A 23769-nucleotide genomic window follows, 5' to 3' on the forward strand; every position below is an offset into this window, starting at 1 on the left:
AGCTCTCGGCAGCACCATTTCAATAAGGCAAAGAAGTCCTGGAATGCAGTCAGAACTCCCTTCCGCCCAAGTGAACTTGTGGTAAGCAGAGGCACTTTGAGAAGGGGAAGACCACACACCACCTCCCGGTCAGGACTCACACAAACAAGTGGAGTGGGGGTTAGCGTATTACTTCTTTTTACTCCTTAGTCATACTCCTCTGTAGCTCTGTCTCTCAGGGCCCTTTCAAGCATTTGCACGGAGCAACAGTTGTCCTCACAATGGTTTCCACAGGACTAGGATTCGGCCTAAGCCAGCTTGAGAGCCAGCTTGGTGTAGTGGTTGGGAGTGCGGACTTCTAATCTGGATTGCCTGCTCACTCCCCACATGCAGCCAGCTGGGTGACCTTGGGCTCGCCACAACATTGATAAGGCTGTTCTGACCAAGCAGTAAGATCAAGGCTCTCTTAGGCTCACCCGTCTGTTGTGGGGAGAGGAAGGGAACGCGATTGTAAGCCGCTTTGAGACTCCTTCGGGTAGAGAAAAGTGGCATATAAGAACCAACTCTTCTTCAGTAATATCAGGGTTCCCTCAGCCTCACCTACTTCACAGGGCGTTTGTTGAGGGGAGAGGAAAGGGAAGGCGAATGTAAGCCACTTTGCGACTCCTTTGGGTAGAGAAAAGCGACATATAAGAACCAACTCTTCTTCTAAGCAAGCAGAAAGAGAGGGGAAACAAATTCAACCTCAAATATTCCAAGAGGGTCAAGCTACAAAAAATTTAACAGATTAAGTAGTGTGCGCATTTGAAAGGAAAGAGACTGAATATTAGACAGTACCATTTACAGGCATTCCTAGTAGGCGAGCATGTCCTATGAACCACATGAAACCAGATGGGTTTTGGCCTTTACAGCATTTCTCAGTGGTCCCAAAGACATTAGATACACAGAACACACATTGAGGGAGTATTCTATATTTTTCACAACCAGATGTTGTTATTTGAAATTTATAGAGGGGATTATTATCGTTGAAATTGACATTATTATTCAAAAATGTTTATTCATTTTTAACCTTTTATGAGAATCAGAATGTTATAAGAAGGAAGAATGAGCTTACCTCCAGTGCTGTGTGGTTTGCCTAAACTATTAATGGGTAGGTTGGGAAATAATTGCATCCTTCAGGAGTGTAATGAATATTAAAAAAAATATTATCTTTTATAAAAGATTCCTAGGTGTTTTTTGCCCCATTTTGGAATAGAACAAAGGAATCTTTGATTAATCTCAGTTGGTTCATAAACAACATCCATTGCACAATTAAATGTGAGGCTTCAGCCTAGAAGAAGAAGAGCTGGTTCTTATATGCCGCTCTTCTCTACCAGAAGGAGTCTCAAAGAGGCTTACAACCTCCTTCCCTTCCCTCATCCCACAACAGACACCCTAGGAGGTAGGTGGGGCTGAGAGAGCCCTGATATTACTGCTCTGTGAGAAAGGTGTATCAGCACTGTGATGGGCCCAAGGTCATCCAGCTAGGGTCAGGGAATCAAACCCAGCTTGTCAGATTAGAAGCCACTGCTCTTAACCACTACATTAAGCTGGCTCCTAGGTGTGCGGATATGTGAACCCAGTGTCATTCCCAAGATCCCTTCAGAAGCTTGCAAGCAAATCTCTTGTTCTCCCCCAGAAAGTGAAGATCAAAAAGCAGGCCCTCCTGTAAGGGCTTGCTACCCCATCTTACATATCCAAATGGAAAATGGATTCCAATTTTGTCAGAGCCTCGAGGGGTCCCAATCACACACCTGGTACTTATTATGAAAAGTACAGGGCTGTTAAAAGCTTAAAGAGCATTTGTTAAGCTGAGGTAATTCTTTGTGCTAATGTGAGACTTGAACCTGTTTAACTCCTGACTGGTGTGCAGCATAAAAAGATCCTTTATTAGAAATGTAAGGTATAACACGAACTGTGACAAAGATTTGAAATAAATGACCCAGATCGTGACAATAGTTTATTTGGTTTCAATGGCTGGTTTCCTTCAGAGAAACAGTACCCTGCATTCAACGGTGCTTGTCTATTATCCAGTATCCCGCAGAGTTCCATCCAATAAACTCTATTAACAGGAAAACATTTACCTTAGCTATGAATCTCTCGGTGTAATTCTTCCTGACAAAATTTCTCTTAAGCATTTTTGTCACATAGAAGCTGCTTTGGCACCGGTGTGATGCCGTGTAAAATGCCTGTGGAATATCTCAATTAGCCATAGTGTTCTTACCCAGGAGAGGAATTTAATCCCACAGCAGCAGTGCACTAAATCAGAATCCGCACCAGACGGATGATGGTTACAAGAAAAAGAACTTGCGCTAATTGATAATGACATCATTCCACTCTGGATCAAAATTATTGCTTCTGCGTTCGCTTTATAGCCGCTTCCCTTCCTCTGTCTGTCAGTCTTGTTCCTTTATGAACTACCTCCGTCATTCGCAATCTATCAAAAGAGATATTCTAAAGAGCGTGACTTGGCTTTTCGGTCTGGCAAAGCCTGCCATTTCCTTCTAACTGCCCCTGTGGTGACTGGTTTGGGGCCTTTTTGGGTGTAATTTATAAAATTGCATATAAGCTTTACATTTATCCAATTTGTTAGGAGTATTTACGACTGGACATTTACAAATTTCCTCTTGAAGGAGATAGAGTATTTATTTATTTCTGGATTGTATATGTCGGGGGCGGGGGAGAATTCACTATCCAAGTAGTTCAGCAGTGGAATTGACTGCTTAAGGAGGCGGTGAGCTCCCCCTCACTGGTAACCTTCAAGCAGTGTCTGGACAGATACTGTTCCTGGATGCTTTAGGCCAGGGGTAGTCAAACTGCGGCCCTCCAGATGTCCATGGACTACAATTCCCAGGAGACCCTGCCAGCGAATGCTGGCAGGGGCTTCTGGGAATTGTAGTCCATGGACATCTGGAGGGCCGCAGTTTGACTACCCCTGCTTTAGGCTGACCTGCATTGAGCAGGGGGTTGAACTAGACGGCCTACACGGCCCCTTCCCACTCTAGGATTCTATGAGTCTAGCTCAGCAGTGGAATGGGCTGCCTAAGGAGGTGGTGAGCTCCCCCTCACTGGCGGTCTTTAAGCAGCAGCTGGACAGATACTTACCATGGATGCTTTAGGCTGATCCTGCATTGAGCAGGGGGTTGGACTAGATGGCCTGCACGGCCCCTTCCCACTCTAGGATTCTTTTCTATGGTTCTATAGGCATTGTTCCAGTCAATAACGGTTCCCAACAGAAAATGGCAATGGCAGGAGACAAGATGCCATGTAGCAATGAGTATTTGAAATTTGAGGGGGGTGGGAAGGCGGTATGGTACAGCCTGATCTCATCAGATCCCGGAAGCTAAGCAAGGCCAGTACTTGGAAGGGAAACCACCAAAGAAGACTCTGCAGGGGGAGGCAGCTCTTGTCAGATCTTGGAAGCTCAGCAGGGGAATTGTTTAGAAGGGACACCTCCAATGGAGACTCTGCAAGGGAAGGCAAAGGCAGTGGCAAAACATCACTGCTTAAGCACTTGCACTGGAAGCCCCTAGTGAGCTCACTGCACAGCAGCTGCACCTGGACTGCTAGGGCATATTGGATGCATTTGAAAATGGAGAGGGGGAGGTGGGGAAAGGATCCAGCAGTTCTCCCCTGCCGCCTCCACCACTTCCCGGCTCCAGCTCTTTCCATATAAGCAGCTTTGCTTTGGAGGAGGGGGAGTCCAGGCACTTACACCTTATTATATCATTATATAATGATTATTTAATCCCTTTGAAAGCTTTTGACTTATGTTGTACGTATTCATTCATATTTAGTAAGAGAGCTTCTTGTGGCATTTAAGTATGGGATTAAACATGGCTGTGTTTATTTATGTTTTCTACATGTTCTAAAAGGAAACTATACTTTTTGATATAAACAGCCTGTTTTAGGACGGGTTAACCTATTTGCTTCTGTCATTCCCACCCCCCAAAAAAGTCTGTGTTAGTCACAAAGTGTAAAGCCCACCCCAGCAGAACCAAAACACAAGGGTGTCTTCAGGAAGTGAAGGAGCAATGGAAAACCACACCCAACTGTGGTTCTACAGGGATGGCTGGAAGTATATTCTGTTCCGTTCCATTCAGTGGAACCTGCTTGGGACAGGCTGTGTTTCAAGGCTTGTTTGTACGTGGTGGTTTGTTGTTGCTCGACTGGGTCAAATTTCATTTTATTTCTCTTTAAATATTGAAAATGTTGTCACTTGGAAAAGGGCAGGGAGCAGTTGGCAGCAGAGGATAGGGCCCACAATAATGGGTTTAAACTACATGTAAAACAGTACTAGCTGGATATCAGAAAAAAATGTTCACCGTCAGAGTAGTTCAGCAGTGGAATGGACTGCCTAAGGAGTTGGTGAGCTCCCCCTCACTGGCAGTCTATAGGCAGTGGCTGGACAGATATCAGGCTGATCCTGCATTGAGCAGGGGGTTGGACTAGATGACCTGTAGGGTACCTTCCAACTCTATGATTCTGTGATTCTGTCTCTCTTACCCAGCTCTGTCTCCTGGCCCAAAGTTTACTTGTACAAAGCTTCTGCCACATAGCTGACTCTATGGCAGTTGTTGAGACAGTTGGTTTGTTATGTGAGAAATGGAGTGCATTTAACGAAAACTGTGACCTAACCTGTACTATTACATGTTTTCTCGTTGGGTCTCAGCGACAAAAGAGCTGAGAACCTCTCATTTTCACTCTGCAGCTGGCAAAGCTTCCCAGGTGGTCCTGCATCTATGGACGAACATGTCCCTGATTTGCATCATTGTCCACCGTCTTTGAGTTTATAGTCTTTATACTGGCCATTCAACAGGCAGTGCCTACTGAGGAGTGCTTGTTTCCATTTGCAGGCAAGACAAATAGTAAATGAACCCACAAAAGGAATGAAATTATGTTGTTTATTCTTGGAGAACTGAATCGAGGCTGGGCCCTTACATTATCTTGGCTGTAAAATGCCATTCCCTCCCCAAAACTTCAGGGCAATGTCAGACGGATGGATGGTACAAGGAATCTCCACCCCACACTGATATTAACAGCCTGACAATGCATCCTGGGACATCACCTTTGAGTGTTGCCAGCTTTGGGCTGGGAAATACCTGGAAATTTTGGGGGTGGAGCCAGGAGTGGGTGGGATTTGAGGCAGGGAGGGACCTGAATGGAGTATAATGCTATGGGGTCCACCCTACACATTTATTTATGTATTTATGGTATTTTATGGTATTTTAATGGTATTTTTAGGCTGCCCCTCTCCTGCAACAATCTAATTTTATTTATTTTACTTATATTTTAATTTATTGACTATCCCTCCCATAAAAAGCCCATAAAAACAGAATAAAAGTTATACTAATAGCAACATGACCCCATCAATTCCTTCCCAAGCCAACACTCCAGACCATTCAGGGTGGCTAACATTAAAATCATATTAAACCATTATAAACTACATACTTAGGAATTCCCAAGAAGGTAAAACCAAAACCGCTCCATCACAAAACTCTCCATGAACCTGGGGTCAAATAGGTCCAGATTAAAATGATAATTCCCAAGGTTCAAATGAAGGAGGGGGATAAGGTACAGATGGGGGGAGAGCATTTATTGATGTCATCAAGTGCTGACACTGGTCTTAACCATATTCCTGGTGGAAGAGCGTCATTTTGTTTGTACAACTACCAACTGCACCCCGTCAAGACAGGGAAAGCACACTTCCTGTTCTGGACCCTTCCTACCCAGCCACAAGACCTCCATCTTCAGGGAGTTAAGCTTCAGGTGACTTTTCTGGAGCCATTCTGCCATGGCTCCTAGACACCTGGCTGAGGATTTGGGAGGAATATGTGGCTGGTCACTTATTAACAGGTAGAGCTGGTTGTCATCTGTGCACTGGTGAAACCTTAGTCCATATCTCTGGACAAGCTGAAATGGAGGGTGCATAAAGATGGGGAATAGTATCAAAGAGTTGTACCTTGCAGCACTCCACACTGGAGTTTGTGGCAATAACAACTGTTCTTCTCCAGTGGTGATCCTCTGTCCCCAGTGGGGAAGAACAGTCGCACCACTGCAAACTCCAGTGTGGAGTGCCACAGGGCACAATTCTTTTCCCTATACGATTCAACATCTTTATGCACCCTCTAGCCCAGTTGCCGAGAACAATTTTCTTCAGGGGAGCTGATCTCTTTCACCTGGAGATGAGCTGTAAAACCGGGGGATCCCTGGGTGCCACCTGGGGACTGGCATCCCTACCCCTTCCTTGTTACTTGTCCCTAGGCCTGACCCAGGATAGCTTCTTTGGAAGACAGATAATGGCTGGCACTCAGGTGGATGCCTGGGGAAGGGGGAGAAGAGAAGAGGACCAGCAGCTACTGTTGCCTCTCCTACTGTTGAAAAGACGTGCCGTCATTGGAGGAGAAGGGAGAAGAGGAATGGTCCCACTATTGTGGCTGATTATTGTCCCTGACCATAAGGGAGACGGGTAATGTCCGCCGGCGCCTCCCTCCCCCCCATGCGGACCGGTACCGGCCCGTGGCCCAGGGTGGATCTAGAGGCCTCGTTGAAGATTGGGTCCATACTTTCTTGCAAATAATATACTTCCTACGCATACTCCCCAAGAGAAAAACATATAGATTTTTTAAATAGCTATTTATAACCAATCAAACAAAAATTCCTAACCTGTGGACTTTGGCGAGAATTGCTAACTGTAGTAAAGAAGTTCCATTTCTGGCAAGAATTTCAAGTTTTATCAGTGTTTTCCCCTGGGAATAGAAGACATTATGATAAGTGTAAGAAGCTAACCTACCCTTTTTCACGTGAGCAGTCTGATTAATTCTGAGTAATATGGTGTGTATTTATTTTTAGCCTGCGTTTCAACCAAAAATAAGGTCAAAATGAGCTTATATTAATTAAAATCTAATGCAAATACCCAGGCAAGGTAAACAGATATCAGCATATGTATGAGTTTCAGCATCATCTTCTGCAACAACAGTTATTTTCTGTGTTAATTTCTTTTTATTTAATTGGCATATTTGCCAAGTTGTGCCTATGGCAAACACTTTTAAGTCCACTGATCGAAATGGAAGAAATGGAAGTATGTGCTTAACTTGCCCTTTGAAATCAGTGGGGTTCTGCACATTTGTTTTTACTTAGGATATTTAATCTGTATTTACAACCAGACTTGTCCTTTAGAGCTAAAGTAGGAAACAATATTTACAAATAGTTTTGAAAGGTTTTAAAAAACTAGACATTATAATTACCGCCAGAGACAAATGTTCCCAAAGTAAACGCCACACTGAGGGTTGGGAAATGTTTGCTCGGGCAGCAAGATCTGAGATGATTTGATAAAGAGTAATCATTCAGAATGGGAGAGGACCACTGCCAACTGCCGACAGAGCCCGTTTATGCACTGGGAACTTTGCTGCCCCAGCTCCCATGCAGGAGCACAAATAGGAGGCGGATGAGGTGCACCAGGCCAAATACTCCCCCCCCCCCCGTGTGGGTGCAGGAAGAGGTGCCACAACTCAAGCTACAGCCTGCAGCCTGGCATGAAACCTCCAGTGCGTAAACGGTCAGACAGGTAAGGTCAAATGCAAAATCTTAACAATGAAAAGTACAGTGTCGGGCATTGCAAGCTGATTCAGTGCAGCAGCATAAAGACACTATCAAGATGGGGAGGGTAGGAAATGCTATAAAGTAGAAGCTGACTTATGGATGCTGCAGAGGGTTTTCAAGGCAAGAGATGATCAGAGATGGGTTGACATTGCCTGCAATTGTACAGCGATCCTGGTCTTCTTCAGTGGTCCCCCACCCAGGAACTAATAGGGCTAAACTTGCTTAGCTTCTGAGACTGGGCTAGCGGATACAATTGAACTAATTAGCATGTGTAACTGGTGGGTCACGGAAAGACATTAGGATTTAGAGTAAGTAAGAAATCCCTTATCCTGGTTTCTCTGTGTAAAATCTCTCCCTTCACCCTTTTCCGTCACTTGTCACTTTAGCTATAAGAACAATTGCTATGGATAAGACAAAATCAGAGTCCACGAAAGCTCATGCCTTGAATAAATCTTTGTTGGTCTTTAAGGTGCTGCTGGACTCTGATTTTATTGTGCTACTTCAGACCAACATGGCTACCCATTTAAATCTATCCTTGTGGATAAGACACTGAGCCTGACTCACAAAAGCAGCCGTCTAGCTTGTGCTAGAATAAGTATTATTAGTCTAAGACACCAATGGGCATCTGCTTAATCTTGCTGCAACACATTGGCATGGCTGCCATGGTGTGGAGTGAAGGAGGACATGATGAAATCCATAGAGCAATGGAGCAACAGGCTGTAGAATTCATTTTGCCACTTTTAATTAAGGGCCGGTCTTAATGTTATAACAGTGACATATATGCTACCGGACACAGCCGTTTAGTGAGTGCTCCAGGCAGGGGCAAGTTCTGTGTGGAATCATTTATCACACTGATTGCCTTGATCAAGTGGAGTTTCCACTCTACTACCAGTGGAAACATTTGATTACATCATCATTCAAATGGTTAACATGGCTTTCTGTCTACCTCAGCCTTCCTCGACTTTTTCTTTTTCTTTTTTTTAACAAATTTAGAAAAAAATACAATTTCTTTTAAAACTGTTGTGGTGACATGTAATTACAACACAAATGTAGATTACAAAACTAGATTGTAATGTAGATTACAATCACGTTCCCTTATAAAAGAACCCTCCCGAACAGTTCCATTATACAGCACATTTAATCCCTTTAAAAAAATTCGTACCATTTTATTTTTAAAAGTATACAAAGAAAAAGAAAATAGTTGATGACATCCCTCATCCCCCTGGTCCCTGATATTTTCTTAAATCTTCATTTGACAAGGAATCCGTGTAGAAACTCCATTGCTCCTGGAAATCTTCCAATGGCTTTTTGTTGACTATAGATGTAAGTTTCACCATTTTCAAAAGATCAGCAACTTTGTCCAAACATGACTCAATAGTTGGTATTTATGGGGCCTTCCAGTTCTTAGCCAGTGCTAGTCTTGCTGCCATTGTTGCATAAAAGATGAAGACTTTGGCTTGAGAGCAAAGTGAGTGTGGACACAAGCTTAACAACCTATATTCTGGTCTCATAAAGAATTTGACCTTAAGCATCTCTTCTAATACCGCATGTATTAGAATAAATTGCCCAGAATTTATTCACTTTCCTGCACCTCCACCACATATGGAAAAAAGACCCCACTTTTTCATGACATTTCCAAGAAACATTGTTATATCCCTTCACCCTTTCTCAACTTTTTTACCATTGAGAACCCCCTGAAACATCCTTCAGGCTTCGAGAAACCCCAGAAGTGGCATGGTCACGCAGACTATGGTTGGGAATTGAGGCTTTTGAACTCTGGTGCTGGAGAAGACTCTTGCGAGTCCCTTGGACTGCAAGGCGAACAAACCGATCAGTCCTAGAGGAGATCAGCCCTGACTGCTCCTTATAGTAGGCCAGATCCTGAAGATGAAACTCAAATACTTTGGCCACCTCACGAGAAGGAAGGACTCCCTGGAGAAGAGCCTAATGCTGGGAGTGATGGAGGGCAAAAGAAGAAGGGGACGACAGAGAATGAGGTGGCTAGATGGAGTCACTGAAGCAGTCAGTGCAAACTTAAATGGACTCCGGGGAATGGTAGAGGACAGGAAGGCCTGGAGGATCATTGTCCATGGGGTCGTGATGGGTCGGACATGACTTCGCACCTAACAACAACAACAATGGTTGGGAAGAAGAGCTGTGTGCACAGTCCCCCAGGTTCCCTCCCTTTCCCACCGCCTCCAGTCCCATCACTGGCCATTTTGGGAGGAGGGCAAGTTGACATGACTGTGTATTATCGTATCACTTCATAAATATTTAACAGATTTTAAAAATATATATTTAAAATAATTAACTCCCACCCATTTGGTAAACCCTTCCAGGGCCATGAAGAAACTGCCAGGTTTCATAAAACCCTGGTTAAGAAAACCTGGTCTACCTTATGGAGAAGTGGACACAAGGATGCTTTTTCAGGTTGTCTCCATTTGGCAGTTGTAGGTAGGGCTGCACCAGCTCTGGGTTGGGAATTACCTGGAGAGTCTACCTGTAATGTCTTCAATGGGTTATAAATCCACCTTCCAAAGTGGCCATTTGTCTCCAGGGGAGCTGATATCTGTCTTCTGGAGATTAATTATACCATCGTCAACCATCATGTGGAGGTTAGTAGGCCATGCAGAGTGAATGGATTCTCTTTCCTACAACCATCCTTTGAGGACTAGTGACTTCCCTGAGCCACTCACCACTTGTGTTGGGGAGAGGGCATTGTGCAGTTTGAATGAAGCAAAGAGATAGGAACATGAATTTTGCAGACAAGCTTTTGAGGCTGAAGCCGTTTCCAGATGAAGTCTGGCTGTGTGAGCAAAATAAAGTCTCTCTTCCGAGGACACTAAATCTAAAGATGGCTGCTTTGTATCTTTATAGAAACAGGCAGCACAGTCAGCCTCAACTCTGTTTTGCATTTGTACTCAAGTATACAAAAGGCATTGATATAGCAGTAATTTCACAGCATTCTGAGTATCTACATCATAATTTCTTTAGAAGAGTCGGATCAGGGACAGAAGTACGTGTTAAATCTGTGGGTTCAGAGGTGGGCATGGACACCGGTAGTGATTTGAGCTCTTTATTAGGACCCCAACATGGTACAAGAACTGAACCCAACCCAACCTCCCCCCAAAAAACCAACTTATACACACAAGCAAACAATGGATCTTCCCACCCGTGCATGCTATTGGTCAGTTTCAGTTTAAATTGACTAGATCGGGCAGATGATCTAGCCGCGCATTGGTCAATTACACTCTAAGCCCCAGTCCTGCCTTGGAACTCAAGCTCAGTCCTCAGTAGAACTAGGGACGCAAGAGTATGTGCAAAGATATTGGGGCCTGGGATGAGCAGAGAGTATCTGCGGGGAAATGGGAGAGAACTGCTAGCAATGGTATCCAAAGTGAATGTAATCATCCGGAAAACCCATGGGACTTGGAAACATAGCTAATCTTAAAAAATGGATGTATGCAAGTGGTTTTCAGAGATGGACCATCTGTGAAGCGGGAGGTTAGGGAAAAAGGAGGGTAAGAAGAAGCCAGGCACCTTTTCACTGTGGCCAGTTGGCTACCTTTAAGGTCTGCTCAGAATCCAGTCCTGAGGAATCTTGTGCATTTATGCTTGGTTGTCCTTTGCATTATGTTTTGACTCATGTGCCTCCTTAGGAGCCAGTATTTGGTTGCAAAGTGAGGTGACAATATAACAGTGGCTAACAGCCATGGATACCCTGACTGGCTGGCCCAGGTAAGCCCAATCTTGTCAGACCGCAGAAGGTGATTAGTACTTCAGTGGCAGACCACCAAGGAAACCCAAGGTTGTTATCCGAAGGCAGGAGCTGGCAAACCACCTCTGTTCATCTCTTGCCTTGAATACCCTTTGGGGCCGCCATAAGTCAGTTCTGACTTGATGACACATTCCGCCATCAACAGAGCCATGGATTTACCTCCTGTCCTTTTAAAGTAATCTGACCCAGAGGCTACCACGTCCTGGTGTAGTGAATCACACACATTTATTATGCATAGTGTGAAGTTCATTTTTGTCTGAGTCTACTGCCAAACAACTTTATTGGGTACAGAAGAAGGGGGCGGGGTTGTTCTGTACATACATTTTTTTCCACATGATTTATAATGATCTTCACCTAGTCATTAATTTTTTTAAAAGCATCAAATTCACTTTTCCTGCTAGGGAAGGTTCTCTAGCTCTTGAGTATCCGCCCAAGTCCCTGGAACAATTCTGTATCTAACAACTCGGTGATGAAACCAAGAAAGAATGTCCATGTTTCTCAGGTTTATCATTAATGTCTGCAGTTTTGGATAACAAAAAAAAAAAAATCTTCAGCACACTAGATTTCAAAGACCCTTGGGGGTCTTTGAAATTCCTATAATAGTTGCCCATTGTTTCCAAACAGTGGGCTACTTTCTGAAGGTTGTCATCAAAGGCTCCCTCTTGAGCAAAATGCTAAGGAGTAATGCACGGTTCCCCTGTTCGCCTCATAATAAATGAACAAAAGCCCATTACCTTACTCGTGAAGGCTATGATTTATGGGATGAGAAGCACTGCACTGTATCATCGCTGCTGCTGTTGCTCAAGTGCGTCTTTGACCTCTCTACATACATGTCTAACAATCGGTTTTGCTAAAAAGTACGAACAGGACACAGGCTGTAGGATCCTGTGGTGTTCCGTAGAATTAGTCACAGCATTTCAGAAATCTATTTAAACCGTGAAGATGAAACCCCGTGAATTCCTATATGGGATTTCCTGCAATGGTTTGCAGAAGACACTGGGAAGAGCCACAGTTACTTCCTCTTCTGCTAAGTACACATATATTATTGTCAATTAAAGATACTATTTTGAGAAGCAGACACAGCTTGCTGTAAGGCTAAAGAAAAATGTGGAAAATTAAATGTGACTAGTGGAAGATCTCCCAACTCTCTTTCTCTGTTTTCTTCTGCTAAATGTATGACCGTGGCGGAGCTTACCTTGGAATTGTGTAGAGACTACACCAAAGCATGCCGAGTGTGCCCTGTGCACACCAAGGGCACCTGGGATATGCAGATGGATACTCAAATTGTTCTGTTGGTTCCAGGGATTATGTAGTGCGGGTAAATTACCCTTTATCCATCAGTTCATAGTACCAGAATAACAAAGGATGGTAGTTATTCTGAATTAACTAACAGAGCATGATTGCAGATTCAGGGTAGGTAGCCTTGTTGGTCTAAAGAAGCAGAACGGTGTTTGAGTCCAGCGACACCCCCGACAAGAGCCCTTCCCTTGGATAAGGACTATTGTATTCTATAGAAAATGCAGGGACTCCGGGGGTGAATAAAAAGATCTTTTGGTTGCTTATTTTTGATGCTTTTATAATATGCTGCCTACCTTGTATTTTATCTTTTACAGTTTATTTAATCATTTTAAGATCTGTTTGGTTATGTAACCCCATGGCCTATTTTATTATTTTGTTGAAATTTTAAACCCTATTTTTATATGTCTTATACATATTTTATGCCAATAAAAGGTTACTGACTGACTGGCTTATTCTTGGTGTTTTCTTTACCCTTGATGTTGGGAGCACCGTTATCAAACCTGTTTGACTAAAATTTCAGTCAGCAGCTGGAGGTTGGCAACCATAATTGAAATGGAGGAGCTGTCTTCCCTCAATATATGTTCCCTCAATTCTTTACAGCCCAGAGCTGTAAATGGGCGGTATAAAAATCCAAATAAATGTACAAACAAACAAACAAACAAATATTTGGGGCCAATTGGTGCATACAAATATATTTCAAACATATATTTTCACCCATTGGGAATGGAAACTCAAGGAGGTATCATCATTAATATAGCTAATTCTGAACAGAGCGTAGATCAGAAAACCTTTTGCATCAGATGGCAGATTCATATTAACAAACTGGGGTAATTTCCCGTGTCTTCAAGTAGATTTTTAAAACCTTATTTTAAAATGGGCATTTTCTTTTTACTTTGGTGCTTTTCTCTTGATTTTATCCCATAGACAGCGCGGTGAGAGCTCATTTTTCAATACATTGGGGAACGCCATTTTGGGGATTGTTTAGCTACCCCACTAACCAAATGGCAGAGAAAAATGAAGTCCGACGTGGTCACTATGCGTAAAGGTGAGGGAGGCAAGACGCATAGTGTTTTCACACATGCTAACGAATGCAGTTTTAATCCACATTAAAATCCCATTGCTGGGTGCATTGAAAGTGCAATATTTAGTGTGGAAGCACCCTTGGGAGCAGGACAACCAGCAGTGGTGGGTGACACACAGGTCAGGGAAGAGGAGCAAGCGGCAGGACTTTGAAGAAGGAATGAATTCTTTTTTAAATGTATAATTTGGCCCTGATACCCCTCCCCGCAAGTGGGCTCAAGGCCTGGCAGGGGAGTGCAGTGCTGTGGCCATCGAAGGAGAAGGTGGTGGGAAAAGGAAGGCAGCCTGGAGAATAAGGAAAATAGGAGGGGGGAATGGTGTTTGGACTTCCTGGACCAGTTGGACTCGGTGCGGCCCTTTTCTTCTTTCAATGCCCTGGAGCAGGGGTAGTCCACCTGTGGTCCTCCAGAGGTTCATGGACTACAATTCCCATGAGCCCCTGCTGGCAGGGGCTCATGGGAATTGTAGTCCACGAACCTCTGGAGGACCACAGGTGGACTACCCCTGCCCTGGAGAACAAGCGAGCAAGGTCCAGCTGCAGAACTGGCCGCGGTGAGATGGTAAGAAATCTGCTGAGGCTGAATAATCTCAAACTGCAAGTCACTACTGTCCAATTTTAATAATTTTTAATTCTCGGGGCATGCATCGATGACACGGTACACCCCCGCCCCCGGCCCTGAGATGGTTCATCGGGGTGCGTGGTGACAAAATCAGATATTTTAAAAATCCCTCAATGAATCCATTCCCGCACTGGTCCGAACACCGCCCTCCTAGGGCCAGGGCACAAGACCCTGCGCCACGCGCGCCCCTCGCCTCGCGCCCCAAAGGAGGCGCGTGCGGGCGCGCCTCCCCGCGGCTCCTCCCCTCCCGACGGGGCCGGCCCGAGGGGGGCCTCGAGACAGCCGTCCCCCTGCGGGGCGCGCGGCCATCGCCTGTGACGCGCCAACGGCTGCCGCAGCCTCCTGGTCAGGCCGCTCCGACGCTGAGCTCCCCGCGGCGCCCGCTTGAGGCCCGGCCTCCCTTGCCCGCCACGACGAGACCCCGCCCCGCCTGCTGCCCAGGCAACGGCGCGATGTTTGGGGTGGCGCGAGTGGCCGCCAGGTGGCGCGACAAAGACAAGCCCAAGGAGAAGGAGAAGGAGAGCCCCGCCGTGCAGGTGCCGTCCCTCGGGGGGGGGGGGGGGGAGGAGGGAGGACAACGACGGGGGGCTGCCTGGGCACCGACTACCCTGCGGCTCCTGAAGAGACGGGTGGCCAACTCCAGGGCGGGAAAGACCCGGAGACTTGGCGAGAGGCGGCGGAGCTGGGGCGCGAGGGACCTCGTGGGGAGCGTCATGCAGTGCAGCCCCCCCCCCCCAGATGCCCTTTGCTCCAGGGGAACCGTCGCCTGGAGGGGAGCTGTAGCCATTATCTCAGGGGGGACTGATTTCGGTTGCTTGGAGAGGAACTGTAAGTCCAGGGGATCCCCAGGTCCCACCTGGAGGATGGCATCCCTAGTTCCACCCTCCAAAGCTGCCTTTTCCTCCAAGGGGACTGATCTCTGTCACCTGGAGAGGAGCTGTAATTCCAGGGGATTCCCCAGGTCCCACCTGAAGGATGGCATCCCTAAGGTGGGCTCAGCCTAAATCAATAACTATGCAAGCACAGCAGATTCAGGTGGGGAGCTGAAGCAGCAGGACAAAGTGTGAGTCCAGCGGCACCATTAAGACCAGCAAAGTTTTGTTCACGGTGTAAGTTTTTGTGTGTGTGCACACTTCCTCTGATATGTAATGGTTGGAGAAATTCTGTTTCACCATATGCGAGGAAGTGTTGTTTGCACACGAAAGCTTCTACCAGTCAGTTTGATATCAGGATTCTTATACCTCGAATAAAACTTTGTTGGTCTTAAGAATGCTGCTGGATTCAAACTTTGTTCTGCAGTGACAACATTTAGGCCCAGAACAAGGTTTGAGTTCAGCGGCACCTTTAAGACAGACAAAATTTAATTCTGGTGGGTATAAGTTTTCAGGTGCAGGCACACTCTTCAAACATCTGGTTAGTACTTGGATGGGAGGCTACAGGGAAAGTCCTGATACAACCCCAAGGCAGGCAATAGCAACCCTTGAATCTCGAAAACCCTGTGGGTTTGCCATTAAGTCAGCTGTGACTTGATGGCAAAATAGTTATAATAATACTTAACATGTCGAATATTCAGAATTCTTCACTCCTTTCTTGTATGTTATTTTCCTTTATATAGTTGTATTGGAACGGCTGTCTGCACAGGACCCAAAATAGGATAGAAGTTGCATATGATAATTTATTTTCATCTATGCAGATTTGCACATCATTTATGCGTAACGTAAATGCAACTCGTAGTGTCAGCTTGTTCCATTATCCAGGTGCTAACTTGCTGAGGACTTTCCCAAGGCCCCTGCTCTTCCTTCTTAATGGCTACTTATTCTCAATTTACTTCAAACAGCCTGCTTAGTGTTAACAAATATCTATGCATCTTTTCCCACTCTAAACTCCATATCCATATCAGCCAGTTCTGCTAGACAAAAGCAGAGTTGAAACATTATAATTCTTATCATAATATATAATATAATTTTGTTTGTAGCCTGCCCTTTCATGTTGGCTCAGGACGGGTAACCACACAATAAAACATTGCATAACATTTCAGGTGCAGCTAGGCCTCAGAAAAGGGAATGATCCTGAAACATGATGTCCAGTGGCCTTGAATCAGACACTGTTACTTTCCGTTCTGTTTACTACTGTCTTGAAGTAGGCTCTAGTTCAGGGGTAGTCAAACTGCGGCCCTCCAGGGGTAGTCAAACTGCGGCCAGATGGCAGGGGCTCATGGGAATTGTAGTCCATGGACATCTGGAGGGCTGCAGTTTGACTACCCCTGCATCTAGTTCATGAAAATGTGTCTACTTATTTATTCTCTTTATAGCCCACCTTTCTCAGTAATGGCCAAAGCACGTGTAAAATACAGTGTAAAGCAATGCAACCACATAGTGTGAGTCTCCAGTAAAGAATGCATTGCAAAAATGTCAAACAATGCAAAACAAATTGGACTACAAACATGTGTCCAGTAAACAAACACTGTGTCGAGTTAACAATGCAATGCAAAAAAATGTCAAACAGTATCAAAGGGAGCTACAAAAGTGCAAAATGGTATCATAAGAACACAATAATGCATGCAGTGGTATACATCATAGTCCCATTCCTTTTATATATATATATATAATGCTGGATAACTCCAGCCTTTATTTTATTTAAAAGAGAGAGTAATAGAAATAAGAAAGAACAAAAGATTATAGTTCCATAACAAGTCAGTTCACCCTACTAATATATTTGTTAATACCTATACCTATCTGGATAAATATTAATACATATTTAGTTAATACATATATACCTATCTGGCTAAATATTGTGAGAATTACCCCCAATGTTCTTCAAATTCTTCTGTTGGTCTTCCATTAACTAGATTAGTAAGCTTTGCCATTTTGGTCCGTTCTCCCAACTTTTCTATCCAGTCTGTTATTTTTTGTATATCTTCTTGTTTCCATCTTCTTGTAAGCACCATCCTTGCTGCAGTTGTTGCAGGAAAGAAAAAAATACCTGCTTTACGAGGGAGATTGTCCGGGGGCACACTCAACAACATATATTCAGGACATAACGTGAATTTTATATTTAACATTTTTTCTAATACATCATGTACTTTTGCCCAGAATCTTTGCGTATTTTTGTCCCATTCCTTTTATAAAAGTGCCTTCTTGATCCATTCTAATATAGCCTCTTGAACCATTCTGTAATTCATAGTTTGAGGAATGACAGAAGCGTAGGACCCTTTCTGGCTTCCTCAAGCAAGCCATTCTGCAAGGAGGTGACCACAGCAGCAATGGAGTTTACGCATTGGTGGGGTGCACCTTCAGAAGCTTTGCTCAGACGCGTAGCAAAGCGTAGCAGGAGACATGGGTTGGTAGAAATGAGGGAATACTATTTTGCTGGTTTAATAATTTTGCTAGCCTTTGTCGGGCCGCACAACTCATGTTCGTCTTGTTACGATCCCAGGAACCCTGTGTGTCAGTATTGTCTCCATACATAGCAGCTGATAAAGAATAGAAATTTGTCTAAGGCCACCTAGTATACAATCTGTATGGCCATGTAACTATTAGAACATATTGATTTATCTCTTTGGTTGCTAAGGCCAATACTGCATAAATTATAGCTTACTCTCAAGACAAGATGTTTGCTGTTCAATATGTACCGTTCACTGATTGTCAGATGGACTATCTTCAGCGCTATGTACTTCTCTCCCGTTGAAGCTGTACATGAGTAAAGCTGACTTTACATTTGCTGGTATCTGGTTTTGAAATTGATGCGGTATAGGAACATAGATTTACAATTACACTTCAACCTTCCTTCTTTTTTTAATCACCTTGGACCAGATGAGTTCTATCTGAGGTACCTTTTCAGCCCATTTTTTTCTGTAGAGCTTTATACATCCAGAAAAAGCTTTAAAAGACATATTAACTCTTCCTTTGCTTTGTTTTATTTTATTCTGGGTATAAGCTTTTGTACGTGTACACACTTCTTCAGCACACACACGAAAGCACATCCCCAGAATAAAACTTTGTTGGTCTTAAAGGTGTCACAGAACTCCAACTTTGTTCTGCTGTTTCGGACCAACATAGTGACCCATCTGAACCTATCTTTCCTGCTATGTGGGTCTCTTCCATACTATACTTTCAGTAGGTGTAACATGGCATCGTCCTCCGCTCTCATGCTTGTGACCATCTGCAGCTGAGGCTTCTGCTGCATGGTCCCTCCTCAGCAGCTGCCATAAACTAAGGTGACCAGATTGTCCCACTTTTGGAGGGACATCTGGGGGGAACTGGCAAATTGTACTTATGTTGAACTTTAAAATATATATATTACAATACTATTTTTGCGTTCTATGTGTTCTATGAAACTTTTTGTTGCTCCATATAGACCAAAATTTTAATCAAGAAGCCCCCCTCCCCCAGGCAATTGTGTCCTGCTTTACCAATATTAAAATCTGGTCACCTTGCCATAAACACTGATATGGTCAGGTAAAAAGCCTTGCCAGTGTCCCAGAGGCAGGCTTCCACTTCTCTTGTTGGTGGTCACCCATACTTCTAACAAGGTAGGCGAAAGACACCTCCATTTCTCTCTGTCTGTTGATTTAAATTACTATGTATCCCAAATACATGCTGTTCTGAAGAGGAGGACATAATGGTGGAATTGACAGATTTTTCATCCCCCCCAAAAGAAAGCCAACAAGGGACCCATGGCTATCTCACAAGCTGTGCTCTTGATGCCTCCTCCGTCATAAGTGAGGTGGGTGGCAATCAGAAGCAGAGCTTTTTCGGTAATGGCCCCCTTGCTTATGGAATGTCCCACCCCTTGAGGTGCACCTGGCACTGCTTTGTTTTAGGCACCAGGTCAGAAGATTTGTGTTCACCCGAGCTTTTAATTAAGGAGACTTTTAACACCATTCTAGGGTGCTTTTAGTCTGAAACCATTATTGTTAAACTGCTCAGTGGTCAATGTTTTCATGCTTCCGCTAGGTCTGTAATGCAGAATTTTAATTAGTAATTTTTAATATTTTGTTTTTATTATCCTTTATTTTGTAAGCTGCCTCAGACATCTTCCTTAAATAGGAGAGGTTTAAAAAAAAAAACACAAGCCTAATTGAAATAACCAGAACCGGTATTGGTGAAACTGAGATGGCTTCCCCTTTATTTGTTGGTTTTACTGCCAAACAGAATCAAAGGGGACACTGAAAGGTGTGGTGATGGAGCAAGCTGTAGAGCAATTACTATAATGGGATTGCATCTGATTCTAGTCGCAGGGCAGTGTGGCCTATCATCCAGGATAAACAAGTAAAGGGAGTGTCTTGTTCCTCACCAGCTGGATGGGTTGAAATGATAAAAGTAAGAAAAGCAGACCTTGTGAACTCTAGCAAAGCGTGTTCCCAAGCGATCATTAAAACTCTTGAAAATGTTTCCCCACAGTCACCATGGCTAGGAACTAAGGTTGTGGGCTTTGGTTCGGTTCGGCCGGCTCGGCGATCACTAAAGCCCAAAGTGGTGCATAGGAAGCCACCACCGTGGCACGGAGAGGAGGGGCGGCAGCGGTGCACCAGCTGATGCCTGCATGCTGTTTTTTTTATCACTCTTTGCGTAAAGCAGTATTACCTTTTGTCCTTCCTGAACCTATTGCCCATCATCTTCATGGACTGCCCTTGAATTCTAGTATGTAGGGAGAGGGAGAAACTTTATCTTTGGCAGCTTTCTCTATCCCATGCATAGATTTGTAAACCTCTTGATGGGAGGTGACCCAAGAAGGAATCTTCTTGGATGTGGCAGCAAAATTCTGGAAATCCCTCCACAGGGAGAGTCATCTGTCTCCCTCTGTGGCTTCCATCAGTGGGTGAAAACCTTTGTTTTGTTTGGCATAGCCCTAGGAATGGCAATTGGTCGTTCTTCCTTGTTCCAGTGGGGGTTTGTGTGTTTTCATTGAATTAAAGCCTGTGACCTTGGCTTTAGCAAATTATGGGAAAGGACAGATTTTGTCCTCAATTTCTGCTGTTGATCAAATATTCATTCAAGATCGTCCTTTTCAAACAAGTGGTCTCAAAGAATGATGAGAGTCTTGCAGTAGAATTTTACCTTCCAATCACAGAGCAGAACCAGTAAAGGCATGTCTAACACCGTTGTTTTCATAAGGATAGATTTGAGTAGCCGTGTTGGTCTGAAGTAGCACAATAAAATCAGAGTCCAGTAGCACCTTTAAGACCAACAAAGATTTATTCAAGGCGTGAGCTTTTGAGTGCAAGCACTCTTCATAGTTACCGTTCTTTTCAGACTTCCTAATTGACAGGAAACCCTTTTCACACAGATTTTGTTTCCAAGGGAATCGCTGCAGGTTTGTGCATTGCAGAGGATTGTGGGATGTGGCCATTTGATCCTTTCATGCAGGGTGCAGGCCAAGTGTCTTGTGCCTCATCGTTGCCCCGTCTGTGCTTTCTCAAACACATCCTGCATTTCTGCAGCTGGGCCTTGTAAGGAAGGTGGGTAATGATGCAGAAGCAATCTTTCACCGAAGCTTGCCTGTCACTGTTCATTTTCTCATTAAGATATACATGACACGTTTCTTAGGAATTCCACCATTCTTGGAGCACTCTTTGAGAACCACGGGAACAGCAAAATGAAAAATATGTTGGTAGCTTCCTTTAATTAAAAAGTTCCATAAGTATGTATTTTTTAAATTCACAGGCTAGGACATATCTTGTGCTGTCTGAATTATCTCTGTTTTTTTGTAATCCACCTTAAATCTAGCTGAGAAAGATGGGCTATAAATGAATGAAAGTACATTTGAAGCTCAGTCAATTCTATTCATTTATTTATGCATTTGAATTTCTAGACCGCCCTCTCCGCCAAAGCAGATTCAGGGGGGTGAACAACATTTATAAAAACCGTCCAGTTAAAATCACAGTTCTCCATTTTCAAAGGAGGGGGATGGGGGACTAAGATCAGATTTGTTTGTAACAAAGCACTGTGCATAAAGGTTGAGGAGTTAATAATCATCTCAGGACACAGTGCGTTGCTTTGGGATTACATCAGAATCAATGGCGTGATTTATTTTAGACGTTGTTAAGGAAGGATAGCGCTTGCATTTTGCGGCATCTTGCTTTGTCTTGTCACAAGTGATAGAAGTCCATACATTCCTTGGTTTTTGAAACTGATGTGGAAAAGGATAGTTTTCATTTAAAGAAAGATGACTTCTCTGTTCTTAAAAGAGATCTGTGCCTATGAAAACTTACATATGAAAACTTATGCAGAATCTTTACCAAGGATGGGTTCCCCACTGGTATTTTCCCGTTAAGTGCAAGGAACTTTCTCAAGAACTGTCTGCAGAAAATCTCTGAAAATTGGGAAAGCAGCGATTCTGCTGCACTCTCTGTCTTCTCCCTATATTTGTCCCTTGAAGTATCAGGGGAAGTTGAGGCAGGCTACAGCTTGTTCCCCAACTATGACTCTGATTAGAGCTGGAATTTATTTAGGGCTTGCTCTGCTGGGCTATCCTTTGTGGTACTTGTTCTGCTGGGCAACATAAAAAAAATAAAATGTAACATGTAGTTGAGCCCCCTCAAACTCCAGGACCCATGGAATAGTCATACTGTCCCTGTAACATTAAGCAAGCATATTTACATGTATTTGGATATGCAGAGGGGGCTGCTGACTAGTGGCCAGCGAATGTAGTTCGAATTCCAGAAATTGGGTGCTTCACTTGGTTTTGTTAATCAGATATGGATGAATAATCATGTTGTTTGTTGATGGCACTTAATTCTGTGTTCAGACTGTAGTAAATATCTATTTTTAAAAAATGTTTAAAAATAATTTCTATAGATCAGCAGAGTATTCTACGACTCAGCTCTTTTTGTTTTATTATTATTTTTAATAATTGCTTGTGACGCTAAGAACTTGGGGGTGAAAAGTTGTTTCTTGTATTGACTTTGCCCTTCAGGACGTGGTTTCTTTCTATTTTGAGTTGGACCATAAATCGACCCATCTATTTTTGGTGCACTTCCTTGTCTAAGAAACAGAACAGCTCAAAAATAGAAGCTATTGAGAGTTTTTTTTTTGGGGGGGGCGGTTTGTTTTGGTGCATGGACCATTTGCTGCTTTTAAAAATAAGTGCATGTTTAGAAACACTTAGCATGTTTGCTATTATACCATTTTTTCCAGTTACGCATAGAGCAAATCTTTGAATCTAATGTACTCAATACCTCTTCTAACAGTGGAAGTTACATAAAACAACTCATGTGGAACCTGGTACATAAATATCACCCAGCCATCCAATAATACTCGTGTTTGCGTAAATTGTATTCTGTTTTAGAGAGAGATCAGCTTCTTTCTTGCGTATTTTGCCAATCAATATAGTGTGGTAGATTTTGGTTCTCAGTTAGAAAGAAGGCTTGGCTTGTGCATGTGGACATCCTAGACCAGCCTTTCTCAACTTTTTATCTTTGAGAAACCCCTGAAACATTATTTAGGCTTCAAGAAACCCCAGAAGTGGTGTGATCGTGCATAATATGGTTGGGAACCAGAGCTGTGTATACGCCCACCTGGGACCCCTCCCCTTCCCGCCCTCTCCAGGCCCCTCATGGACCATTTTGGAAGGGGAGGGCAGGTCAGCATGACCATATACAGTCATATCATCCAATAAATGTTTAACAAAATTTTAAAATATATAAAAATTAACTCCCACCCACTTGGGAAACCCGTCAAGAAACCCCAGGGTCTCAGGAAACCCTGGTTGAGAAAACCTGCCCTAGACAAAGTATTTCAGTGGTCTCTCCGAAGAGATAAAGGGAAAGAAGAAAGATAATAAGGGGAGATGTCTTGCATGAGAAGAGTGGGTTGCCTCTTCTGTTTGTGTTAAAACTTGACTCTTTACTCTGTGTGTGTGTGTGTGTGTGTGTGTGTGTGTGTGTGTGTGTACACATGCCCTCAGGTCACAGCCAACTTATAGTGACCCAGCAAGTGGCTTTCAAGGCAAGTGAGAAGTGGAGCTGGTCCATCTCCGGCATTTTCCTTGGAGGTCTCCTTTCCAAGTACCAACCCTGCTGTCAAGATCCGGCGATAACAAGCTGCCTTTCCTCCCTGACTCTTTATTGCCATCCTCATTTTTTCATTGCAGTTTGTGAACCACATAAACTGTTTTAGACCCCAGACCATGGCTTGAAAACCACTGAGTTTAGAGATGCAGATTTAGTTTGTCTTCTAGGGTGAGGTGGCTATGAAGCATTTGGAAACATGTTTCATTTGCAAGTATTGAGACAGATACATTTTCACTTATCTAGCTCATATGTCACCTGTTTCCCGCAATCAAGTAATATGTAGTCAGTGTTAGAAGCATCCATTGTTTCTTTTTATATGCTGATTAAATGAAGTCCTTGAGATCAGATACATTATACAT

The 23769-nt window shown here is 43.7% G+C and overlaps 1 protein-coding gene across 6 annotated transcripts in view; it reads left to right on the forward strand.

The window, feature by feature from the left end:
• The window catches only part of CABCOCO1 (ciliary associated calcium binding coiled-coil 1), a 345621-nt gene that overhangs the window by 245077 nt on the left and 76775 nt on the right, over positions 1-23769 (forward strand). The window contains exon 1 of one of the 6 annotated variants that reach the window (XM_077350723.1): positions 42-81. The exons of 2 other annotated variants lie outside the window; for them this stretch is intronic. Coding sequence is in view for 3 of the 4 variants with exons in the window: in XM_077350724.1 (XP_077206839.1) it covers positions 14850-14933 (84 nt within the window). In the remaining variant the exon portion in view is untranslated. Of the gene's footprint in view, positions 1-41; positions 82-14271; positions 14338-14632; positions 14934-23769 lie in introns of those variants that run through there. 3 more of the 6 variants (XM_077350720.1, XM_077350724.1, XM_077350718.1) reach the window with 3 other exon arrangements.

The sequence above is a fragment of the Paroedura picta genome, chromosome 8 (genome assembly GCF_049243985.1).
Source record: "Paroedura picta isolate Pp20150507F chromosome 8, Ppicta_v3.0, whole genome shotgun sequence".
In the NCBI taxonomy this organism is placed as follows: domain Eukaryota; kingdom Metazoa; phylum Chordata; class Lepidosauria; order Squamata; family Gekkonidae; genus Paroedura; species Paroedura picta.